Source organism: Triticum aestivum, chromosome 6B (genome assembly GCF_018294505.1).
Source record: "Triticum aestivum cultivar Chinese Spring chromosome 6B, IWGSC CS RefSeq v2.1, whole genome shotgun sequence".
NCBI lineage: Eukaryota > Viridiplantae > Streptophyta > Magnoliopsida > Poales > Poaceae > Triticum > Triticum aestivum.
Window position 1 is genome coordinate 615,529,788 of NC_057810.1, and position 21,581 is coordinate 615,551,368.

Sequence of the window (21,581 nt, forward strand, 5' to 3'; positions counted from 1 at the left end):
GGGGCGGTGGGAGGAGGGCGGCCGGAGGAGGAGGGGGAGGAGGGAGGGGAGTAGGGACAGAGGGAGTACCTCGGTGGAGGAGCAGCGCGGCGGCGGCAGACGACGGGTTCGGCGCGGACGAGAGCGAGTGAGAGGGAGAGTGAGTGAGAGGGTCAACCGTTCCAGGATAAGGTAAGTAGGTAGTAGCGCGTTTTCGAGATACGCGCTACTGCTATGAGACATAGAAGTAGCGCTGGTTACGGATACGCGCTACTGCTAAGCGGGCTAGCCATCTACGTCCAGTACAAACATAGCAGCATCGCATTTTCCTAGCACGCGCTACTGCTAAAGTAGTAGCAGTAGCGCGATTTATTTAAACACGCTACTACTAAGTAGAAGTAGCGCCCTGTTTTGTCCAGCGCTACTGCTAAGCTGCCAAATCAGAATGTATGAGTTCTAGCGGTGCCAAGTTTCTCTCCTCGGCAGCCGTGTGAGGCTTTCGAGGTTTCTTTGATTGCACATAACTATGACACTTAGAACCTTTGCCAACAACAGAATTTGGAATTAAACTCATACTGGATAGCCGAGACATTAAACCAAAATTAATGTGATATAAACGAGAGTGCCAAATACTTGCATCATCATTAATACTAGCACAAATTTGGTTTACTGACTTATTGCAAAAATCTGAAAGGAAAAGCGAAACAAGCCTCCGCACTCATAGCCTTTGCCTATAAATTACCCCGATCTTGATACAATTACTTTATCCGACTCTAAAACTACCTTAAACCCATCTTGACATAGAAGAGAACCGCTAACAAGATTCTTGTTCATAGTAGGGCCATGTTGCACGCTCCTTAGCTGCACGATCTTTCTCGAAGTGCGTCAGATCCACCGTGTCAATACCACGAAGAAATGCATGCGGCCCATCCCCATTAGGATGAAATGATGCCATGGGGCCTCATAAGAAGTGAACAAAGAGACGTCAGCACACACGTTAAAGTTTAGCACCTGAATCAATCCACCATGAAGATGATTGAAATACAGAAAGAACAATAGGTAAATTACCATACCCATGAATATTGCTAGCGGTCACCATGTTGACAGTCCTTTAGCTTGTTTTCCCTCTGCGGTCAGCATGTTCTGGGCATTCCTTGGAAAAGTGTCCGGGCTTCCCACAAGCGTAGCACTCTAGCATAGGCTTGTTCTTTTTGTTGTTCTAGTTCCGTGGGTATCTCCGCACCATATTGGTGGTAGGTTTAATCTCACCTCCTTTCTTAGTAGTGTCTTTAGCCCGAGCTTTCTCTTCAACATCAAGAGCTGCAATCAAATTTTCAACCAATATATCCTGTCTCTTATGTTTTAGAGTTGTGGCAAAATTTCTCCATGAAAGAGGCAACTTTTCAATCATGCACATAGCCACAAATTTATCGGGTAGAACAGACTTAAGGAGTTCCAGATCCTTCACAGTGCATTGTATCTCATGAGTTTTTTCAGCCACAGAACGGTTATTCACCATCTTGTAGTCGTGGACACTCTCGATGATGTGCAGTTCACTGCCTGTATCTGTTGCGCTTAATTTAGTATTCAATGCATCGCATAGTGTCTTTTCATCTTGTATGTGCATGTACACCTCACACAGACGGTTGACAAGTACACTTAGAATACTTCACACAAACATAGTATTGGCTTCTTGAAACTTTCTCTGATTTTCCTCAGCAATTCCCTCTGGGATGCTAACACTAACGTGGGAAACTTTCAGGGTAGTAAGCCGAAGCATGGACTTCATCTCTCACATAAAAGTTCACACCGACAAATTTATCCGGTCTCAGTGCATGAACGAATCCAGCCATAGTTAATTCAGGAAATTGCCTACGATTAGGTTTTTGGATTGTTGGAATATTAGGGAAGCTCATGATTAAAACCCAAAAATAATTCAGGACTAGAACAAAGACCCGCATTCAACAATCTAGCAAACTTGATGAACATGAAGCATGCACACCAGCATCGCACACGAAACAACAACGACAGATAGAAAAATGAACATATGGCGTTGGATGTACTGTTTGTTAGCTGCTGCGGGAGCGACTTGTTGATGACAATGTTTGCGATGATCTGTTGCTGACGGCGATGAAGATGTCGATGAGTATCGCCGCCTGACTTGGGTGGAAGATAGCCTGTGATGATGAACTTGAGCAGTCACGCAAAGCGCTTTCTAAAAACCTAATTTTCCTCTCCTGGTGCAAGATCGCAAGGATGAATGGTTCTAGAGACATTCTCTCCCGCACGCCATTGGACGCCGGTGTTCGGAATAGAGTACACTATGGTGCCGGCGCAAGTTTTGCGTGATGAGGCAAAACCCTAGATGTTTTCGATGTGTTTTTGGCCGCGACCGGTTGCAATATACTCCCTCCATTTCTTTATATAAGGTGTATTTATTTTTTTCAAAATTCAAACGACTGCATGTTTGACCGAGTTTTTAGAAAAAATATATCAATATAAAAATATAAAACTTTATATCATTTGATCGATCATGAAAAGTAGTTTCATATTTTATCTGTTTGGTATTGTTGATGTTTTTATTTTATTCTAAAAAATTTGTCAAACATTCAAATAGTTGACTTGCACGAAAATCAATAAACATTATATTCTGAAACTGGTTGACTATACAGTAGGACCAGAGGTGGTATCTTGTCATGACCACGATCTCAAATCGACTTGAATTCTATGTCGTATACTTACTGGACAAGAAATTATTATCTTGTCTGCCAACACATCAAAAAACTAAAAACTTCAAAAGGAAGCTACGCCTCTGCAAGGCAACGGACCGGATTTTGGCCGACCAGTCACATGCATGTCACGTGCGAGCCCCGACCCCGCACGTGACCGTGCCAAGCGAGGCGTGGCGAGACCTCGATTCAGTGGATCGGCCGGTGGTGGCTCTCCGGTACCATTTCTTCCGTGAAAGCACCGCTTTGGAGTTTCTGGTTCGTCGAGTTTCGGCTTCGTCTCCTCGCGGTGACTTGCTCACGGTGGAGCACTCCTTAGTTCCTTAGCTATGCTCTTATGTCTACTTGTTCTTTACTTTTGGATCTTTGGAGTAGTGTTGTTGATCGTCAGCTCCCTTGTATTTCCCTTGGGTGGGTGTGTGGTGTCGGGTTGTCTGCAGTCTGTATGTCGTTGATTGCTTTATATATGAAGCGAGGCGAAAGCCTCTTTCAGTGAAGGCGAGTTGCGCACATACCAATGGCGTGGGGAGAAGATCTAGGATATCTGTCTTCTGCAATGGTAAGCCCTGTGGCCTTACAGACTCCAATAAGTCACTAATTAAATTTGAAATAGGAACAAAAGAAGATGGCACACCGATGATAACAACTACCCTAGAGCCAACAATCCTCGACGTGAAGCCAGCCAAGTATATCTTTGAGCTGCAGGACAAGCCATCGATGGCGGTTATGACCTTGTGATTACCCAATTGCGAGCCTTTCTGCAGGGTCTTCAAGCTCGTTGACACCAACGCCAGTGAGGTTTGTGAGTACAAGTGGGCAAAGATGACAAGCTCCAACAACTACGCCTTGTTTTTGGGAAGGAAGTGCTCTAAAGTGGTGCACGTGTCGATGAGTGTCAGGCGACATGGTGTGGAGAGACACCACCACATCTACTACTCCACTATGTACGCATCATGGTATGAAGAGTACAAGCCGCCATTGGGAGATGAGGTGCACTCCTCACATCAGTTACATGATGGCAAGTATAGTGATATGTATTGCAACGAAGACCAAAATGTGCGAAGATGGTGTGGGCAGAATAGGGTACTATGTGGGTGGGCACTTGGTATGATGACATGAGGCTTCTTCCTCAAGACTTATAGGTCACATTATTACTTTATCTAGTGCATGGGGAACACGCGATTGAAACCCGACTATCGGCTCCTCTTGTAAATACAGCTGGTGACTATAATCCGAAGGAGGAGGCTCCCGCTCGGGCTCCCGCTCCCGCTAGGGTTTCCCTCCGCCGCCGCCGCCCTCCCCCGCACCCGCCGCCCCCGGCCGCCGGCGGGCGCGCCCCGGCTCCTCCTCCCCCTCCCCCCTCCCCCGTACCCCCCGCGTCGCCTCCCCGAGCGAGGCGACCGGGGGCTCCCCTTCCCTGCCCCTCCCAGCGGCCCCCCTCCTCCTTTCCCCTCCCGCCGCCGCCGGCGTAGGCCACCGGGCCTGGCTCGCGTGATGCCGGCGGCGGCGGCCCTGTTCTCTTCCTCCTCGCGCGGCGCTGTAGCTCGGGCGTTGGCGCCAGCGGCGGTGCACCCAGGTCGGCTTCGGATTCGGTGGCGGCTCGTCTTCGCAGGCGGCGCAGCTCCGGGTGGCATGGTGGCGGTGGCGTGGCTGCTTGGCTGCGGGGCGGCACGGTGGCTGGCGGCGGCGCCCTTCCGGCCCAGATCTGGGCCCTTTTGGGCCCCATCTGGGTCTAGGTGGGCCTGGCGTGTGCTTTCCGGCGTCATCTCCGGCGGACGGAGGTGTGGCTTGGGCTGGGGGTGGCGGAGACGGTGGCGCGTGTACTGCAGCGCAGCGACGGGAGCTTCACGAGCCCGCTTCGGGCTCGGCCGGGCAGGGGTGCCTGGTTTGCTCCTGAGCTACGTCCGGTCGGTCACCGCCGAGGGTGGTGGAGGTTGTCCCCTCCCACGTGGCCGCTGACCCTGCTGCTCCTCGTTTTCGGCTGGTTCCTCTCGATCCCGCCGGTCTCGCTTCGCTTGTCACGGTGAGACGGCGATGGTGACTGCGAGTCCGTGGTGGCGCATATTGGTGGACGGCAAGTATGGTGGAGCGCGATGGATCGTCTGGGGTCGTGGTTGGTTGGAGGTTGGGAGAAATCCTTGTCGGCTTGTTCGGCACCGACGCGGTGACGCCCGTGGGCGCCGCCGTGCCTTCCTGAAGGGCGTCGGATATCCCCCTTCCTCCCACGGCCCTTCGCGTACCGGGGGAAACCCTAGGCCATGTCCGGTAGCAGCGTCGTTGTCGTCGCGTTCCTTCTTGAAGGTGTTACTTGGTATGCGGCGTTTCGTGGTGCTAGGAGCGTGGTGGAATTCTCCGGCGGGCGAGCGGTGGCGAGTCATCTTCGTTTTCGTTGATCCGCCGTTGTCGGCATTTTTTTTCCTTTTGTGTTTTGTCTTTCTTTTCTTTTGGGCGTGGCTGTGCTGCTTCCGTCCCAGCACCTATCGTGGGTTGTATCGATGTTGTTGCTTTGTAATACAAAGCGGGGGGAAACCCTTTTTCGGTAAACCCGACTATCAGTGATGTGTACATTTTTATTTCCACCGGTTTCCCTCGTCTCCAATAGAAGTTTCAGAGCCGAGAGGCAAGAATAATTACGTCCCTGCTCCGGTCACTGCTCCTCCCTCGGCTTTCTCTTACAGTGCAACCTAGAATGATAAAGTACAGCAGTTCATGTACAGTGTTCACATGGAAATCATTCGACAGTTGAGGTTATGGTATTCTGCTGCATTTAGTAAAGCTTGGTAACATAACATTTCTTAAGTGCAGATAGAATCACTTCCATGAAAATGAAAAATTGCTACATAGGAAGTCCTAAACCAAGAACATGCATAGCAGGATACAACAAAGCTACTGAAGACCATATCAAGAGAAAATGACGAAGTAGGGAAAATAGACCCATCAATGTTGAAAATGGACAAAGCACTGTTGACGAAGTAGAGAAAATAGACCAAGCTCTGTTGAGAAAATGACGAAGTAGGGAAAATAGACCAAGCACTGTTTGAGGCAAGTAGGGAAAATGAAGAAGTAGAGAACTGTCCCTTTTACTCGCATATAAATGTGGGGGTATTCCTAATCTTGAACTAACAGGAGCTAGCTAAAGCGGCGAACTTCGAGGTACGTTGTCCGCAAATTGGTTAATTAGCTTAATGTAAGACACCAATGATAGTGGATTGCAAACTTGGAAACGAATCAAAGAACGCTTCGGTCAAGGATGTAGCGGGCAACTGAAAATGACCGACGACGGTGTTGGTTCATCAAGCTTGCATCGATCCGTCTGTAGCGGTGACTGAATAGTGAAGAACACATTAACTACATGGGCCCATGTTACCGTTTAAAATACCCAGGAAGCCAGGAGATACATGCAGAAATTTCACAGTTCAATGTGAATCTTGAGGGAAGAATGTGTCCCAAATTTCATGTGCACATGAGCTCGGGAACCAAACGAAATTTCCGCTACTTATATATGTTAGCAAAAAATAGCGAAGAGTAGTTGCCTGCCTCCACACACAAATGAGAATCATAAGAAGCCAGGACAAAACTTCATTTAAGTATTATAAAAATAAGGGACGACAGAAATCCGCATTACTTCGCCTGGAGCCTTCACTGCAAATGCTTCAGGTTCCATTTGCTGACCACATAGTTCAGCCTCCAGATCTCATAGGACCGTATCAACTGATGCGCTCATCACGAAGACGATTATATATAAACAATAACACATCATAGCATCAAAATCCAATTCAAACCTGGTCCTAAAATTTACTTACGGTACAACAGGATTGAGTAATTCTTAATTTTCTACTTACAAGTGGTTCTGACTTCTGAGTAAAGAAAAGCAGATCAAACAAGAGCCAGACAAGTCATAGAGTTAGTCCAACCGACCTTTATTACATGAACTTCCTGAAAGCCTTCAGCTATCTTCATGAACATAAGTAGCCTTTAACCCTTTCAGCATGGTCAGCCTCCATTTCAGAATGGGTCTGCAAGTGAATTCTGGGAGCTGACTCGATGCCCTGGGCCAACAGCTTCTTCATCGCTTCCAACTTCTTCTTTGCCCGTGGAAGCCTACCAGGCTTAAAAACGGCCATGTGTTTGCACTTGCTACATGCCAGTCTATCATACAGGTACACATCCTTCAGATTTACCGCTGCTTTCATGACACGCGTGACATAACTCACCATGTAATTTACAAAGCAAAAGATGACCAGCTTGGCAAGGCGGCGGTGCTTGAAATGTGGTCTAGGTGATTCCCACTCGACGCACTTGTTCTCGCTAAGCAAGAGTTCCATCCTCCTTTTCGGATCAATTATCATTTCACACGGATGATCAATTACCTGCATTCCAACCATATATAGGACATAGGTAAAAGAAACATGTTAGTTTTGCCCATAGTTTTAAATAGCACGCTAAGCCTCTTAGCGGCGGACCTCTTCTAAACGCTATAGCGCGCTATTTAAAATGTTTATTTATTTGTTCGGACCAATGTCTCTTAGCGCAAGACCTTCTGTAAATGCTATAGCGTGCTATAGCGGGCTATTTAAAACGGCGGTTTTGCCACTCATAGGACATCTGTACTCCGCAGGTGTGTGCAACCATGCAAGGGTAATGATAATAATAGAGCAACTCCTCAAACTAAAAAAAAGGAACAAGCTCTAGGTGACGTCATGTAGCAGAGTAGCCCATAGAAAAAGAACAAGTGGATTTAGGTAAGAACATACCGACATGTACAACTCTTCAAGTGATGGCGCAGCTTCCAGAATGAAATTTGTCCACTTGAGATCAGACCCTTCAGGAATGCAAACTAGACTGACAATCCTTAGTCTGCAGAACGCAGATGCCAGCCTTTTGCTCAGGTACTCTGGTTGAACCCAAATCTGCAACAATAGATAAATAATATGATGATCTTCATAAAAAAAAAGAACACATAATTGGATGAGTAGAGAACAAGTGAAGCTGGTACAAAGCAATCATCCCGACTTACCTTTTCGCATTTAAACCCCAACCACAGTTCTTGTATGTGTGTCTCACAAAGTAATGTACTTAACATGACCATTTTGTGCCGACTAAGACCAATATTTGTGAGATTCAAAAACTCGAGCAGTGGGACATGACCAAATGACAGTGGTAGTTCTTCGAAAGCCATCCAACATGTGAACGTTGTCCGGGTGAGTCTTGGGAGCCACTTGAGTTCGACTTTGTAAAAACGGCAGTTGAGCATACTGAGCTCAGTGAGTTGAGCGTGTTCAACCTGGAGAGTTAAATGCTTCTCTGTGTCGCAATTGAGAAAACCTAAGTAGTTTAATCGCTTGCAAGTGACGAAGATGTTGGAGACGAAGTCAGATTCAACAAATCTCAAATTCTCCATGTAGAGGCGCGTCAAACCAGTAAATGCATTCAGACACTCGTTAAAAAATGACACAAACTGTGCGCCGTAGTTCAACACATCATCAAGAGTGCACTGTCGGCGTTTCTTGACTGTCAAAACTGTGAATTCGGCGTTCTCAATCTTGTGTGTCGCCATGGCGCTGCCAACAGCATGTCCAATGGATACGGGGACATCACCTCTCAAGTAGAAGGTGGTAGACAGGAGGCGGATGGTGTCTTCCCCTGGACATCTGCGGGTCAGTAAGCTCTTTGTCGCTTCAACAGCAGCTGCATTGACCCGAACCAAGTCACCATCAGGCTGAGGCTTTATGATAAGTCGAGGGAGCTTGCAAGAGAGCTGACTCCACCGTCTGGAAAGGGTGCTGATTCTCGCAGCTTCACGGACATCGAGTCGGTCAAGAATGTTGACCAGAATGTCGCTGGGCAAGGTGCTGATTCTATCATCTCCGTTGACTTTCTGCATTTGGCATGGGAACAAATCAGAGTTGATTTCCGCGCCAGTCGCAAAAATGCACTTTTGATATTCTCATGGATGGAATTTTTATGTAGTAACCAAGAGATACAAACCTGAAATATATACTTTTTCCACAAAATAATTTTAATCGTGAAAGAAGCTATTTTGGTTCAGTCTCCAAGATGCCATTTTAATTAATGTAGTCAAGAAGATACAGACTTGATAACTTTCCCGTAAAAAAATTCAAGTTTTAATGAAGCAACTATGAATGGGCCTAGCTAGATGCAACGAAAGGACAATGAACTTTACTCACCTCCATGGCTCCCCTAAGATAATTCAAGTTTGAGCAGCTTTTTTTTAAGGAAGCAAATTAAGATGCAGCTTGGATTAGGTTAAAAGATATAAGTACATGCTTCTATTTTATTTTACTGCACCGAAATTAATTTTTTTGGTATGCTGGAAGAAGCAATTTTGATTCGGTGTGAAAGATTGAATTCTGATCCCTGGTTTTAGAGGAAGAAGTGTCTTAACAAAGAAAGATATTCAGAGGAAGGAGATGACAAGGAACTCACCTCCATGGCTCCTGTCTAAGTCTGCCGAGGCTGGCCCGAGAAGAAGATGCAGCTGATGGCTCGGGAGTTGCGGTTCTGCGTCGAGATCTGATGACTGCCGGGGCGTCCGCGGTTTGGGTTCAGCCTGGAAGACCCAAAAGAGAGAGATGTAGTCGATCTTATTCTTCTAGTCTAAGAAGAGACCCAAAAGATCTTGATTGCTTCTCCTCCTTTCGGGCCTCGGTGGTGCGCGTCGTTGGGCCAGGACCACCAACATCCCTTTGGGCCTCGTATTAGACGCTAAAGGCTTCAAGTAGGAGGCAATTATGAGGCTATTGTTAAAGAATTTCGAACCAGAGCTAGTTCTTTCGTTAGTACTCCCTCCGTTCGGGAATACTTGTCAAGTATTCCCGAACGGAGGGAGTAGTTGCCTACTACACTCAAGAACCGTTGGAGCCGAAGGTGGGGTGTGCCCTGCCTGCCGGGACTGCCATTGTGCCAGCCTTCTGCTGGGCACTACTGTATATAGTAACGCTAAACTAAGCGTGAGTGTAAAATAGATTATTCTACACCCCTAATAACGCTCTATACAAAAATATAGTGACGCAGCATATAAAATATAGTAAATTTTTTTTGCGGGGTAGATATAGTAATTTTTTTGACAATGTACTAAATCAAAAACTTGGATAGTAAAAAATATATTTCAGAATTAGTATATTTTGTATAGTGTTTTACTAGATTTTGTACATAGCGTTACTAGGAGTGTAGAATAAGCTATTCTACACTCATCTGCAGACATTTTGTTTCAAGAGTTAAAATCTTGATCATCTTGTTTAAACAGATACTCCCTCCGTAATAAAATATAGGAGCGTTTAGATCATCACTACTTTAGTGATCTTAACACACATATATTTCTTACAGAGGGAGTACATTTTGTCCGAGAGTACTTGCTACTTGGACACAAATGTGAGCGTGATTACCTTGAATGTACAATGCTCCAAGGTTGCGTCTTGGGTCTTCTAGATGCAGAGCTTCCTCTTTAGGGATTCAGAGAGCCGAGCTGCAGAGCTTGTTTAGTTGTCACGCCCCTCTTTTTCTATCACAGCACTGGATCCATTATCAACCTCAAAACAGCAACACACTTTTTTTTTAACTCGAACGCACATTTTGCATTAGAAGAAATGCCGAAAAAAGCGCAGACAGTACCAAAAATGACAGACAAAGTAAGAGGTGCAATCAAACAAATACAAGTAGGAATAAAAGGGGGCAATTTCAGTGTAATCTAAAGATAATAACAACTGCCATGATTTAAAGGGACAAAATGAGATATCAAACGAAGCATATCAAAGGTCTACTGCCCACCGCCTGTTATTCTGTTCTTCCCTCAAGACCTCTGCCTCTTGGTCCACAGACCTGAACGGCTTCGGGGCTGCCATGGTGTTGTAACACGCAGACCTTAATCCTCAAGTCACTTTACCAAAGCACAGAGCAATAACTAACACAAGAGAAGAAATAAACTAACAAAGGCAGTTGCTTAAAAAGTTCGCATGATGTCTATCCTTGCATACCCTTCACAGTTAGGTACTCGAAGTTGATTGAATTGAAGAGCTTATTGGAGACAGGATGTGGCTGATCAAATTACCACGTTGTCTGATATTTTTGCAGAAAACCTAGTACAAGTTGTAAGCGGACGCAGCACTCTGAGGCCTTCTGCCCAGACGGTCAATCACCCATATACAGCTGCCAATGTGTACTTCTAATTCGACGTACTACTGTCAACCTGAAAGGGGGGAGATACTAACTAGTAATAAGCATATGCTGTAAAAAAGGATAAGAATCTGAACAGCAAGTCATATCTGCTAAAATGGGATTGATGATTAACTTTTTCCAGAAACAAGGAATTAGGACTACCCAAAGAAGAATTTTGAGAATATGTACTTGTTGATGTATCTACACTCTACTCTACTAAAACTCTAGTTGAAGCATCTAGGCACTTGTCATATCTACACTCAATACTCTAGTTTGTGCACAACTTGAATCCAATTCATGCTTCACAACATGAGGTGTTCTACTCTAGATGGCATGCACTGTCTAAAAGAGCAAGTGTTAGATTGCATAGTTGTAAGTTGCGGAACATGAAAACTACAATTTGAGATAACATGATTTTATTATGTTTTCCTTTATGAAAAATGACAAAACATAACTTGTTTTATGCACAATCACAAGACTTACATAGTTACATCCAAGGCTTTCTGGCCTTCCCGCTCGATCCAAATAATAGCATGATCCATCATGGCGTTGCAGGAAAGAACAACATGCTCAAATCTACCATTCACTGGCCTAGTTGTTTTGACCACCAGTGGATATCTCCAATACCTGCGTGGATGACACCAATGAATTTTGTTTATGAAAATATTGGAACTCTCCATTGGCAAAATAGTAGTAATCTGACTAACAAAAAATCTGAAGAAAGCAGCAGCATGTTAAATAGTTTAAAGCATTAAATAGTACTATGAGTTGCGGCATCGATTTGTAATCTTTTCACATTTGTTAAATTGATTCAAGGTGTATTGGTATTATAGTTGAAAAATATTTTATATACTCTAATCACACTGTAGGGTAAAACATGAAATATTTTGCGTTTAATGTACTGACAGCCTTACTACATATTCTTTTTATAGAGCTTGTAATGAGGCAGTGGATGACAACCTTTCTGCTATAGTGATAACTGATTGTTCATAGAATACCTTGGTTGGTTTCCCTTTTAATGCTTGTTGTGATCTGTGTTCACCTTTTACATGATAAAGAAATATGTCTTCCCTCTGTTTTGATACTATCATATGATTGTTTTTCAAGAGCCTACGTCTGTCGATTCCTTTTGTCTCCTCCCGTCAATAATGAAGCAACAGGCCCAACTCCTTTTTATGCCCGCAATGACTATTCCTAAACTCCTTTTTGTGGACATGTATGTGTCATATGGATCACTGTGTGGGTATGATGTTTGGCTGGGTATGCACTTGATAATATCTCATGTTTATATATGATGTTTGGCTGAGTATGCACTAGATAATATCATATCTATATCTATATCTATATCTATCTATACCTATTATTAAAGCAAGGTGATATTCTTAGTTTCGTCCCGTGATTAGTTTTTTTTTCTACCGTTAGTTGTGGTCACGTACGAGATGACGAGGTGGTACTAAAGTCATAGTCATGTACGAGGTGGCGAGGAGGTGGTTCGTAACTTCGTATTGTTGGTTTAAGATCGATCGCTCCATGGGGCTGTGTCTTGCTCTATCGGTACGTACTGGGCCAGGAGCCAAGCAAGCAAGTGGGCCTTCTAATAATTTTTCTCTTGTGGGCTACGAGTATATGGGTGGTCTTTCAGAATATAAAAAAATTACTACTGCTTGCATGGTTGTTCGATCTCGCGACCAGCTAACTATGCCAAACATTTCAAAAAAAAAACTAACTATACCAAGCAAAAAAACCAACGTAGCTAGAGCTAGATGATGATTATGCTTGTCTAAAAAAAATCTGATGACTATGCGAGAAAGAGGTTTGTTTGCCAATAAAATAGTCCCACCTCACTTTTTAACACAAAATCTGACCAATTTATATACTTGCGTGAGGTGCTTGTACAAACAACCAGCCGCTTGGAGAAGCAACAAACAAACGGTAATTCGCAAGAATTAACTTGGATTGGGGGTTGCATGAGATAAATAGAGGAGGGCACAAAAAGCCTAGGATTTCCGTTGCCTCCTGCCGTGTAGCCGCCATGCCGCCTTGTCTCATGTGGATCCCGGTCCTTGTCGGCAGGAGGGCTTTTGTTTTTAGGTATTTTTTTCGTTTTGGTAGGGTTCATGTCCTACTCAGAAAGACGAGACGGTGGTGGCTCTCTGAAGATCCCCGCCATGATGATGCTTCTAGCATCATCGGAGGATGTGTGTAGGTTTTTCTTCGATGGATATCATGGGATTCGGTCAGTGTTTGTTTTTCGTGGATCAACTTAGATCCGCTCTTTCTTTGTATATGTCGATGTGTCTACAAGTTGAATTCTTCCAATTTACGCTTTTCTTTATTGGCGGCAGTTGTTGTTTCAGTGGTTGTAGTCGACGCTAGATGGTCTACGGACCTAGATACATATTTAAATGGGATTGTGGGCTGTGTCTGAGATACAAGATTTCATGGGATTGTAACAGAGAGTAATATTTAAAGATGCCCTCGTGCCACTTTGGTGAACTTTTCGATGGAAACATATTAATTTACTTCTCCGTTGCAACGCACGGACATTTGTGCTAGTGTTTATATCATGGTAGTTCGGGTCTAATTTTGTGTCAGTTCTCCAGTTTTTTCAATAGTTTCAGGTGGTTTTTAGTTGCAGTCCCGAGTTTTATGTGGCTCGTTCTCTCGCTGGAGATGCCTGGATGAGATTCCTGAAGCATGACCTCACTCAGCTTGCCCTATAGGAATACACAAATGTGTGGCATAAGATTAGTTCTGTGAGCCTGCAGCTGGAGCCGCGGATACCATGGCGATGGACAGAGAATGGTCAGCCGCGGATACCATGCCGCCACACATGCACATATCGTCTTTTACCTCGCTTCAAGCACATCTTTCCTCTGTTCTAATCCTAGTTCGTCTCCAACTCTCTCTTCCATGGCGCTCCTTTTTCGGTGGTTGAAGGAGAGGAGCCTCCAGGCATGTATCGTGGCTGCACAGGAGGAGCTGCGATAGGCTGGCAGCCATGTCCCCACGGCCGTCGTCACCTGGACAGGGGAGCTGCAGCAGCGTCTAGCCCGTAATAGGTGGTGCATTGATACCATTTTTTTATGTTCAGTTTAGACACACGGTTCTAGAGATTGTGGATTGTGGTTAGGCAAATCGGGCAGCGATTTCGGATCGAACCGAGAGAATTCGAACCCCATTCTAGATCGGAACTCGAGGCCACTCCAAGTGAATCCTGTAACTATGGTTTGGACTGTTCTTTCCTCTCATTTACATCAATGAGTGCAACATGTTTCTACTCCTCTACATCAATGAAATGCAACATGTAACATGTTTCCTCCCCCTTACAACAGGTCAAGACAGACAAGGGCTATTGTAAAGCTTTTCATGCACCAATCCATAGTCGTAATATAACCACAAGAAGATCAACAAACAGGTGCTGGTTGGTACCGGGGAGACGAGTAAAGAACATAAATCACTGGACACCACTATGCTTAGAGCACATGGGCTTGTGACATGGTTTACCCACTTACACATACAGAATACCATGACATTAATTGGTTTTGATGGTAACAGAACTCTAGCAACACAGAGCAAACAGTTCAGAATGGAGGACTGACAGCCAACTACCAACAGAAACCATAGATACGCAGGAGTCTGTCATGGAGAAAGCAATATTAGTACTAGTACTCGAGCAGCTCAGAATGGAGGTCCCAGCACCAACGGACAAGAAACCATTATCAATACTAGCAGCGATCGTCGGCTCTACAACAAACGTGACCTCACACAGGCAGAGGCTTTCGGCCACGAGGCAGAGGCCATTTTTGACGTGGCAAAGGCTTGGCTCTACGACCAACGAAGCGTGGCTCAGGCAACGGCCATCTGTCATGAGCAAGAAAGTACAAGTCAATGAAGAGATCTATTCTAAACAATGTCACAGATAGATAGTATTAACATGTGTAAGAAAGAATACTTGTTTCCATCAATCGGTGCAACAGTTTCAGTGTTTCTGTGTGTCCCGCCAGGCAACAACCATCTGTGTGGTTGATCAGCCATATTTCAAAAAGCATAAGAGTTACTGAACAAATTATTTCAAACAATATGTAGATATACCGTACTTAAGAAAGAATACCTGTTTTCAACATCCTCGACAATAGTACCATCTGCACTAGTCCTGCAAGTACATCCAAAATCAATTTTACCACAAGGAAACGAGTTAGTTTAAACCAATGACATACCAGCTTAATGCATTAAAAAAATAGAAAAGGATAAGAGCACAATGCGAGGGTACAGGTAAGTACGGTATCAAGTATGATAGTGGTAGATAACAACAGAACACACCAATGAATTAAGTTGTCGGAATCATGTACCATTACATCACTACGTACTACACTTTGGGGCACACACAAGTTGTCATATCAGCCCAAACCAATTGGGCCAAAATTATATTTAAGTGAAAATGATTGAACGATGTGAAAACTAGAGATGAATATACAGATAGGACAACATCCCTAAAACCTACAAAGCTTCTTTTTTTTTTAAGACATACCGTTTTTTATTGAAGTTCAACAAGAGGTGGTGAATAACATCCCTCGGCAGGAACGGAGTTTCTTCCTCATCATAAAAGTTCATTCCAACAAAATTCCCATCATTGTCAATAAGAGGCCCCCCAATCCCAGCCTAGCAAAACAAAAGGAACAACATACAAGAGTTACACACAGATACCGTTTGATAGATGTAGTGATAGCTTCTGTTAGTATTCCAACGCTAATAACTTTTTGGCATGTTAGAGGTACTGGGGAAGTCCACAAGAAATACCTTGGTGATTTTACAGGTGGAGACACAAAGTTCTTTGCAATCAAGTTTGCTTTGTTTGCCAATCAACACCTTCCCCTCAACAGCCATTAGTTTGCGACACGCAAAAAGACTACCCACAGCTATTACGTCCATAGATGAGGTAACTGGATGCCCATGGATTTTTATTGTACGAGGACGCCAGAATCCCATGATGTCAACAAGAGCAACATTGTACTGTAAATTATAACAGTTCAATATCCCTACAACTCGATATTGGTTTGGAAGGCAAACTTCAATCTGCAATGATAACGTTATGTTAACCAGTATATGAAATGAAAAGAAAAAAAATTGATAGCAGTTAGCAGTAACAACCCTCAAGTTATCATCGATCATGTGTGAACTGCCAGGAACTCTGAACAAACTTGCTGAAGTCAGAATTGTTGCAGAGCACGCTTCGCCCTTTATAAATACACCTGAGCAAGAAAACTTTTTTGCAAATCCTACAGAGATAATCATTCAGTTATCAATCATTGATCAATTAAAACATGGACAAGTAAGTACTGTATAACAGAGTCATCACCATTGAATGAAGCAAGTGAGACAACACTTCGATTCATTTTTGAAGCAAGAAGTTTGCTTGATTCTGAAGCAAGTGAGTAGGCACTTCGATCCATTTCTAATCCAAAACCTCCCAATGGTTTCCTCAAGATATCCTTCTTGAACGTATCATCGAGAAGATTTATGTATTGCCCACCTAGCATGATACACCAGTTAAAAGTGTTTCATAAAGTTTTTAAAGTGTGCGTGTGCAACATAATGTACTCAGCAAAATAAGTTAAAATGTATTGGCTGCCAAGGGTTCAACATAGGCCATTGTAGTTTCAATATGTATTCCAAGAAAAAAGGTGGGGTTGTGCCATCTTCCTTCTTCCATCGCACCATTTCCACATCTTGTTTAAGGGTTTGCCAAATACTCCCTCCGTCCCATAATATAAGAGCATTTTTTAAACTAGTGGTGTCAAAAACGCTCTTGTATTATGGGACGGGAGGAGTATGTCATATGAGTATGCCTCACAGTTTTGATATTTCTATGTTATCTTGTTTTCCTAACTCCAAGTCAGTTTCTGTGCCCATGGATTTGCAGACTGATGTGCCACATGCATGACTAAATTTATTTTTATGTTTTCCATAGCAACAAGCAGGCATTCACCTAGATTATCAAATAAATAAAATTGTGAAGACATAATGCTAGTACTAATCAGTCTGTATGTTTTTGCTATGTACTAATAGTATATGACCACACACCAAGTGAGTGGATAGGATCCCCATAATCTCCAGTTAGGTCATTTATCACATAAAAAATGGGGAGGCTACCATTCAGCTTGACCATGGACCCAGTATGGGGAACACAATCTAACTTCCCGTCTCATCTTCCTCCCTGTGGTTCAACGGCTGTCAAAGGACAGCCGCGCCTCTTGGGTCCAGGGCTGTCTCATTCTGGCCTAAACAGCCAATATCCTATGAAATAAATTTGCTCACCTCCTGCCCTGAGGAAAGCTGAATCTCCATAACGACTTTTAAATCTTGCAGTTACAGCTTCATCAACCTCTTCCTTAACACTGCAGCACCATGTAGGAAACTCACCGTGATAAATCCACAAAAAGAAGATATCAAGAGACACATACCATGCACAAAATGAGAGTATTAAACAAGGGAAATATACCAAATAGTTGCATATACTTTACAGAAGATAAATTTTAAAAATTATAAAACAATTTCTCCATGGGTCTGTTTAAATGCAAGTTTAGAGTGTAGCAGAAATATGCATTACCGCCAGATTAATTTAACAATCGTAATGTACTCCCTCCGTCCCAAAATAAGTGCCGCAGACTTAGTACAACTTTGTACTAATGTTGCACTAAATCAGCGACACTTATGTTGGGACAGAATGCAGCTTGTTGGGCTACAGGAAGAGATGGTCACAGATGCAGAGCAACAGGAGATGTAAAAAAAGTAAAAAAAACACAAGTACAAAATAGCTAATGAGGTAGTTTTGGGGATAAATTTGTAAATCTCGGAAGCTGCTCTTACACAAACTCAAATAGAAATAGGGCAGGGAGGAGTAGTGTAGGATGCAGTGAGAGAGAAGTATGGGTAAGCCAAACAGAGTGTTTGTTCATCAATACTGAAAGTGTGCATACCTGACCATCCCGCGAAACCACATGAATTCACGAATTGAAGGCCTTTGTACGTAGGGGGTCTTTCTTTGTTTGGTACCAGAGCAGTTCATCCCAACAAAGTTGCCATCAAAATCAACAAGGGGACCTCCAATCCCCACCTAGCACAAACATGAGGATGAAGTTAGGCATGAAAAATGCAATTAATAATTCCTGAAACTAAGGATATGCATCAGCACATACAATGATATAAGCCATTCATACCATCATGCAGCAGTTATATGTTTGAACTGTACAAACTAAAGCAGCTAGCTCACCTCATGGATACGGCATGTACTTAACATCTCCTCATCTGTAAGAGCGCATACAGAGGCAAGATCTACTCCACTTGTGGCCTTTAATTCTCCTGAATCATAATGCCGCCATACAGCTGCTACCTTCCTATAAGGCTCAAACTGCGTGGCACGATCAAGACTTAGATGACGTAGATGGAGGGGATCAATAACATCGTCGTTCTTGATTTTGACGATAAAAAAATCAACATATATCTCAGGATTCTCTATCCACCCAGTGACAATCTGATCATCAGGAAGGCGTACTTTAATCTGAAATGAGCACAGGGCAATGGCTGTACTGAATTAATCATTACAGGTGCAGCAAATATATTAGCATAACTAATAATCCAGAAAAGGTTACCGTCAAACTTTCAGTGATCTTCCCTAACCACCAAGTATAAGGAATCAAATTTATCGATGTCAGGAAACACGTAGCATCAGGACATGAGCTTTCGATGCATGTGCCCGTGCATTCGTGTAATTGGGTATCACCTGGAGAGGGAGAGTCATACATGCAAACTCAATAGCTGATCATCAAAAACAAGGTAACATGAGAAATTATTAACAGTATAATCACCAACCATCGAATGAGGCCAGCGCCACAATGCTCATGCTTAATCTGGAAAGTACTTGCTTACTCAAGGCACCTTTTCTGGATTTACTCAATTTCTCTACGGACTTAGCACTCAAACCTAGTTAATTGAAATAAAATCATGTGTGATACAGTTAACAGAACAATCTACCATGAATAGTCAGGAAAAGGAAGCAGAAATGGACTCACTTGGCCTAATTGCTTTCATCTCACTGTTCATTCTTGCCCTTGAAGCATCATGAAACCCTTCCTTAACTCTAACACTGTAGCGTAACGCAGAAAACTCAAAGTGATAAATCCACGAAGGCAATGTATCGCAACCACATACAAAAAATGAGCTAGTATTAAACAAGGGAAATTTAGAACAAGGGAGCCAAATAGTTACAGATATTTCACAGCAGAGAAATGTAAGAAAATCTTAAACAATTTCCCCATGGGTCTTCTTGTTAAATGTAAGTTCAAGTGCAGCAGAAATATGTATTAGCGCCGGCATTGAAATAACAACCTTAATCTAGTGCAGTGCAGATCTAAACAATTTAAGAAAAGAAACACATGAGTAGAAGAATAGCTAATGGTACAGTTTTTGGGATATAAACTCGTAAACCTTGGAACCTTCTCTTTGGCTTTGAGAATGACACACCTTGCACACAAACTCAAATAAAAATAGAAGGGATGTGTAGAATAGGATGCAGTAAGAGAGAAGCATGAGTAAGCCAAAGAGGGAAGGGCAGTTCATCAATACTGCAAGTGTGCATACCTGACCTTCCCATGAAGCACCAAGAATCGGAAAATTCCCTCCCTTCGCACGTAAGCAGTCTTCTCCATTTTGGTACGAGAGGAGTTCATCCCGACAAAGTTGCCATCAAAATCAACAAGGGGGCCTCCAATCCCCGCCTAGCACAGAAGTGACAATGAAGTTACACAGAGAAAATGCATGCAATTCATAATGGCTGAAACTGTACAAAAGCAGCTCACCTTGTGGATCCGGCATGTGCTTACGATTTTCTCACTGGTTGGAGAGGCAAGATTTAGTCCACTTGTGGCTGTTAAAAATCCAGAACAGAAACAGCGGCATACAGCTGCTACCTTCGTATGAGGCTCAAACTGCATGTCACGGTCCAGACTTGCGGCATCAACACCAGACACATTCTTGATGTTGACAATGAAAAAATCAACATATATCTTAGGATCCTCTATCCACCCAGTGACAATCCGATCATTCGGAAGGCGTACTTTAATCTGAAATGAGCGCAAGGTGAATGAATGATTACAGGTGCAACATATATATATAAGCATAACTAATAACCAAGGAAAGGAGTAGAGAAAAAAGTTACATTCAAACTTGCAGCTGGGTGAGTAGGTGGAATCAGCCGTCTGGATGTCAGGATTGTAGCTTCAGAATCAGAACATGAGGTTTCAATGCACATGCCTGTGCATTCACGTAACTTGGTATCACCTACACACAGAGAGAAAATCAAGCGTGCAGACAAAATAACTGGTCACTAAAAACAGGCAATATGAGAAAGTATTAACAGCAAGTATAATCACTAACCATCGAACGAAGCAAGCGACACGACACTCCTACGCAATCTTGAAACTACTTGCTCACTGAGTTCACTCAGGGCGCCTGGACTGGATTCACTCGAGCTGTCCAATCTCGCTACGAAGGTACCACACAAAGCTAGTTAATTGAAAATAAAATCTTGTGTGATACAGTTAACAGAAGCGTCAATTTTACTATTGTGGATATGTAATTGCAGGAAAAGGTAAACAGCATGGACTCACTTGGCCTAGCTACCCTTTTGTAAGGGCGTTGCTCTTCATCGCCTCTCACCAGCCGGCGCTTGTTTTTCATCATCGATCTTTTCAATCCAGCCTGAACAGCAACGAATGAAATTCAACTAACACTGACTTACTAGTGGATTGGTATGGTTGCCAGACAAATGGAGGGATTGAGCTATCCGTACACAATAGATCGGAGGAGGAAACTAGGACAAAAATACCATAGAAAGTGCGCTAGATTCCTGTGGTGGAAGCGCTCTAAGAAATTGCTGGGTGGGTTGAAGTATCCGTATACAACCAAGAAAGAAAGATTTTGAATTAGATCTGGACAATCCAAGCAACCAAAATTCGACCGGAGGTGGAGAAGGGATACCTTCAAAACAAGCAGAATCTCACCGGCCGCCGCTGGATTCGTCAACTGAAGGATCTCTGCTCCAGCAGAACCGGTTTCTTGGGGAAGTGGAGGAGGATGCTGTCACGTCCCAATAATCGAAGTAGGGTTTGGTGGATGAATTGGGGATCCCGGAGAATGGGGAATCGAGTTCGTCTCCTTTTATATCATTGCCCTTCCCAGACAGCCATTGGAGGCCCACGGCCCCTGACACGAACCGTCCAGCCCAGCTGAGACCCGGCCCGAAACACAGTTTTTTTCCTTTTCGTGGGTCGCGTGGGCCGCTTCAAAAATTGGAGCAACTAGTTCAGGTACAGCGCCCATCATTTTGCGGCAAATAGACACCCCATCGCACACAGGATGCGCCGACTGGGCCGGCCCATTGCAGTGCGCCACGAATACAGGGTGAAAAATCGCAAAAAGGGAGGGCACCATGTAACTTCTTACTTCTGCGCCGACTCCGCTAGCCACTACGATAGGATGGGATCTGTCGCTTTAGAGCATCTCCAGCCGCGTCTCCAGCACGCCCTCTCTCAGTCGATTTTTTCACGCCAATGTCCAAAAAACGGTTCAGTCACGTTTCAGGAGCCCGTTTTTCGTCGGTTTGGACCGAATTGGCGCTAGCAGACCCAAGTCGAACCC

The 21,581-nt window shown here is 43.9% G+C and overlaps 2 protein-coding genes across 6 annotated transcripts; both read right to left on the reverse strand.

The window, feature by feature from the left end:
- Window positions 1-6,609: 6,609 nt before the first annotated feature.
- LOC123139459 (uncharacterized) lies at window positions 6,610-8,902 on the reverse strand. The gene is made up of 4 exons (XM_044559261.1): window positions 8,897-8,902; window positions 7,726-8,586; window positions 7,463-7,618; window positions 6,610-7,078 (listed from the first exon to the last, which is right to left on the reverse strand). Exons 1-4 carry the CDS (start codon window positions 8,900-8,902, stop codon window positions 6,665-6,667), a joined length of 1,437 nt encoding a protein of 478 aa, XP_044415196.1. The 3' UTR covers window positions 6,610-6,664.
- Window positions 8,903-14,327: 5,425 nt separating this feature from the next.
- On the reverse strand, window positions 14,328-21,075 carry LOC123138312 (uncharacterized). 5 transcript variants are annotated; one of them, XM_044558263.1, is made up of 20 exons: window positions 20,922-21,075; window positions 20,734-20,817; window positions 20,552-20,642; window positions 20,319-20,426; window positions 20,101-20,222; window positions 19,742-20,005; window positions 19,524-19,660; window positions 18,956-19,029; window positions 18,756-18,866; window positions 18,536-18,666; window positions 18,157-18,444; window positions 17,864-18,000; window positions 17,202-17,281; window positions 16,243-16,416; window positions 16,035-16,162; window positions 15,684-15,959; window positions 15,415-15,545; window positions 14,998-15,039; window positions 14,839-14,901; window positions 14,328-14,747 (listed from the first exon to the last, which is right to left on the reverse strand). In XM_044558263.1, exons 3-20 carry the CDS (start codon window positions 20,622-20,624, stop codon window positions 14,648-14,650), a joined length of 2,439 nt encoding a protein of 812 aa, XP_044414198.1. In that variant the 5' UTR covers window positions 20,625-20,642; window positions 20,734-20,817; window positions 20,922-21,075; the 3' UTR covers window positions 14,328-14,647. The 5 variants fall into 5 exon arrangements, with proteins under 5 accessions (XP_044414198.1, XP_044414196.1, XP_044414197.1 ...); XM_044558261.1 differs by having other exon boundaries at window positions 20,770-20,817; window positions 20,922-21,068; XM_044558262.1 differs by lacking the exon at window positions 20,734-20,817 and having other exon boundaries at window positions 20,922-21,068.
- Window positions 21,076-21,581: the final 506 nt, after the last annotated feature.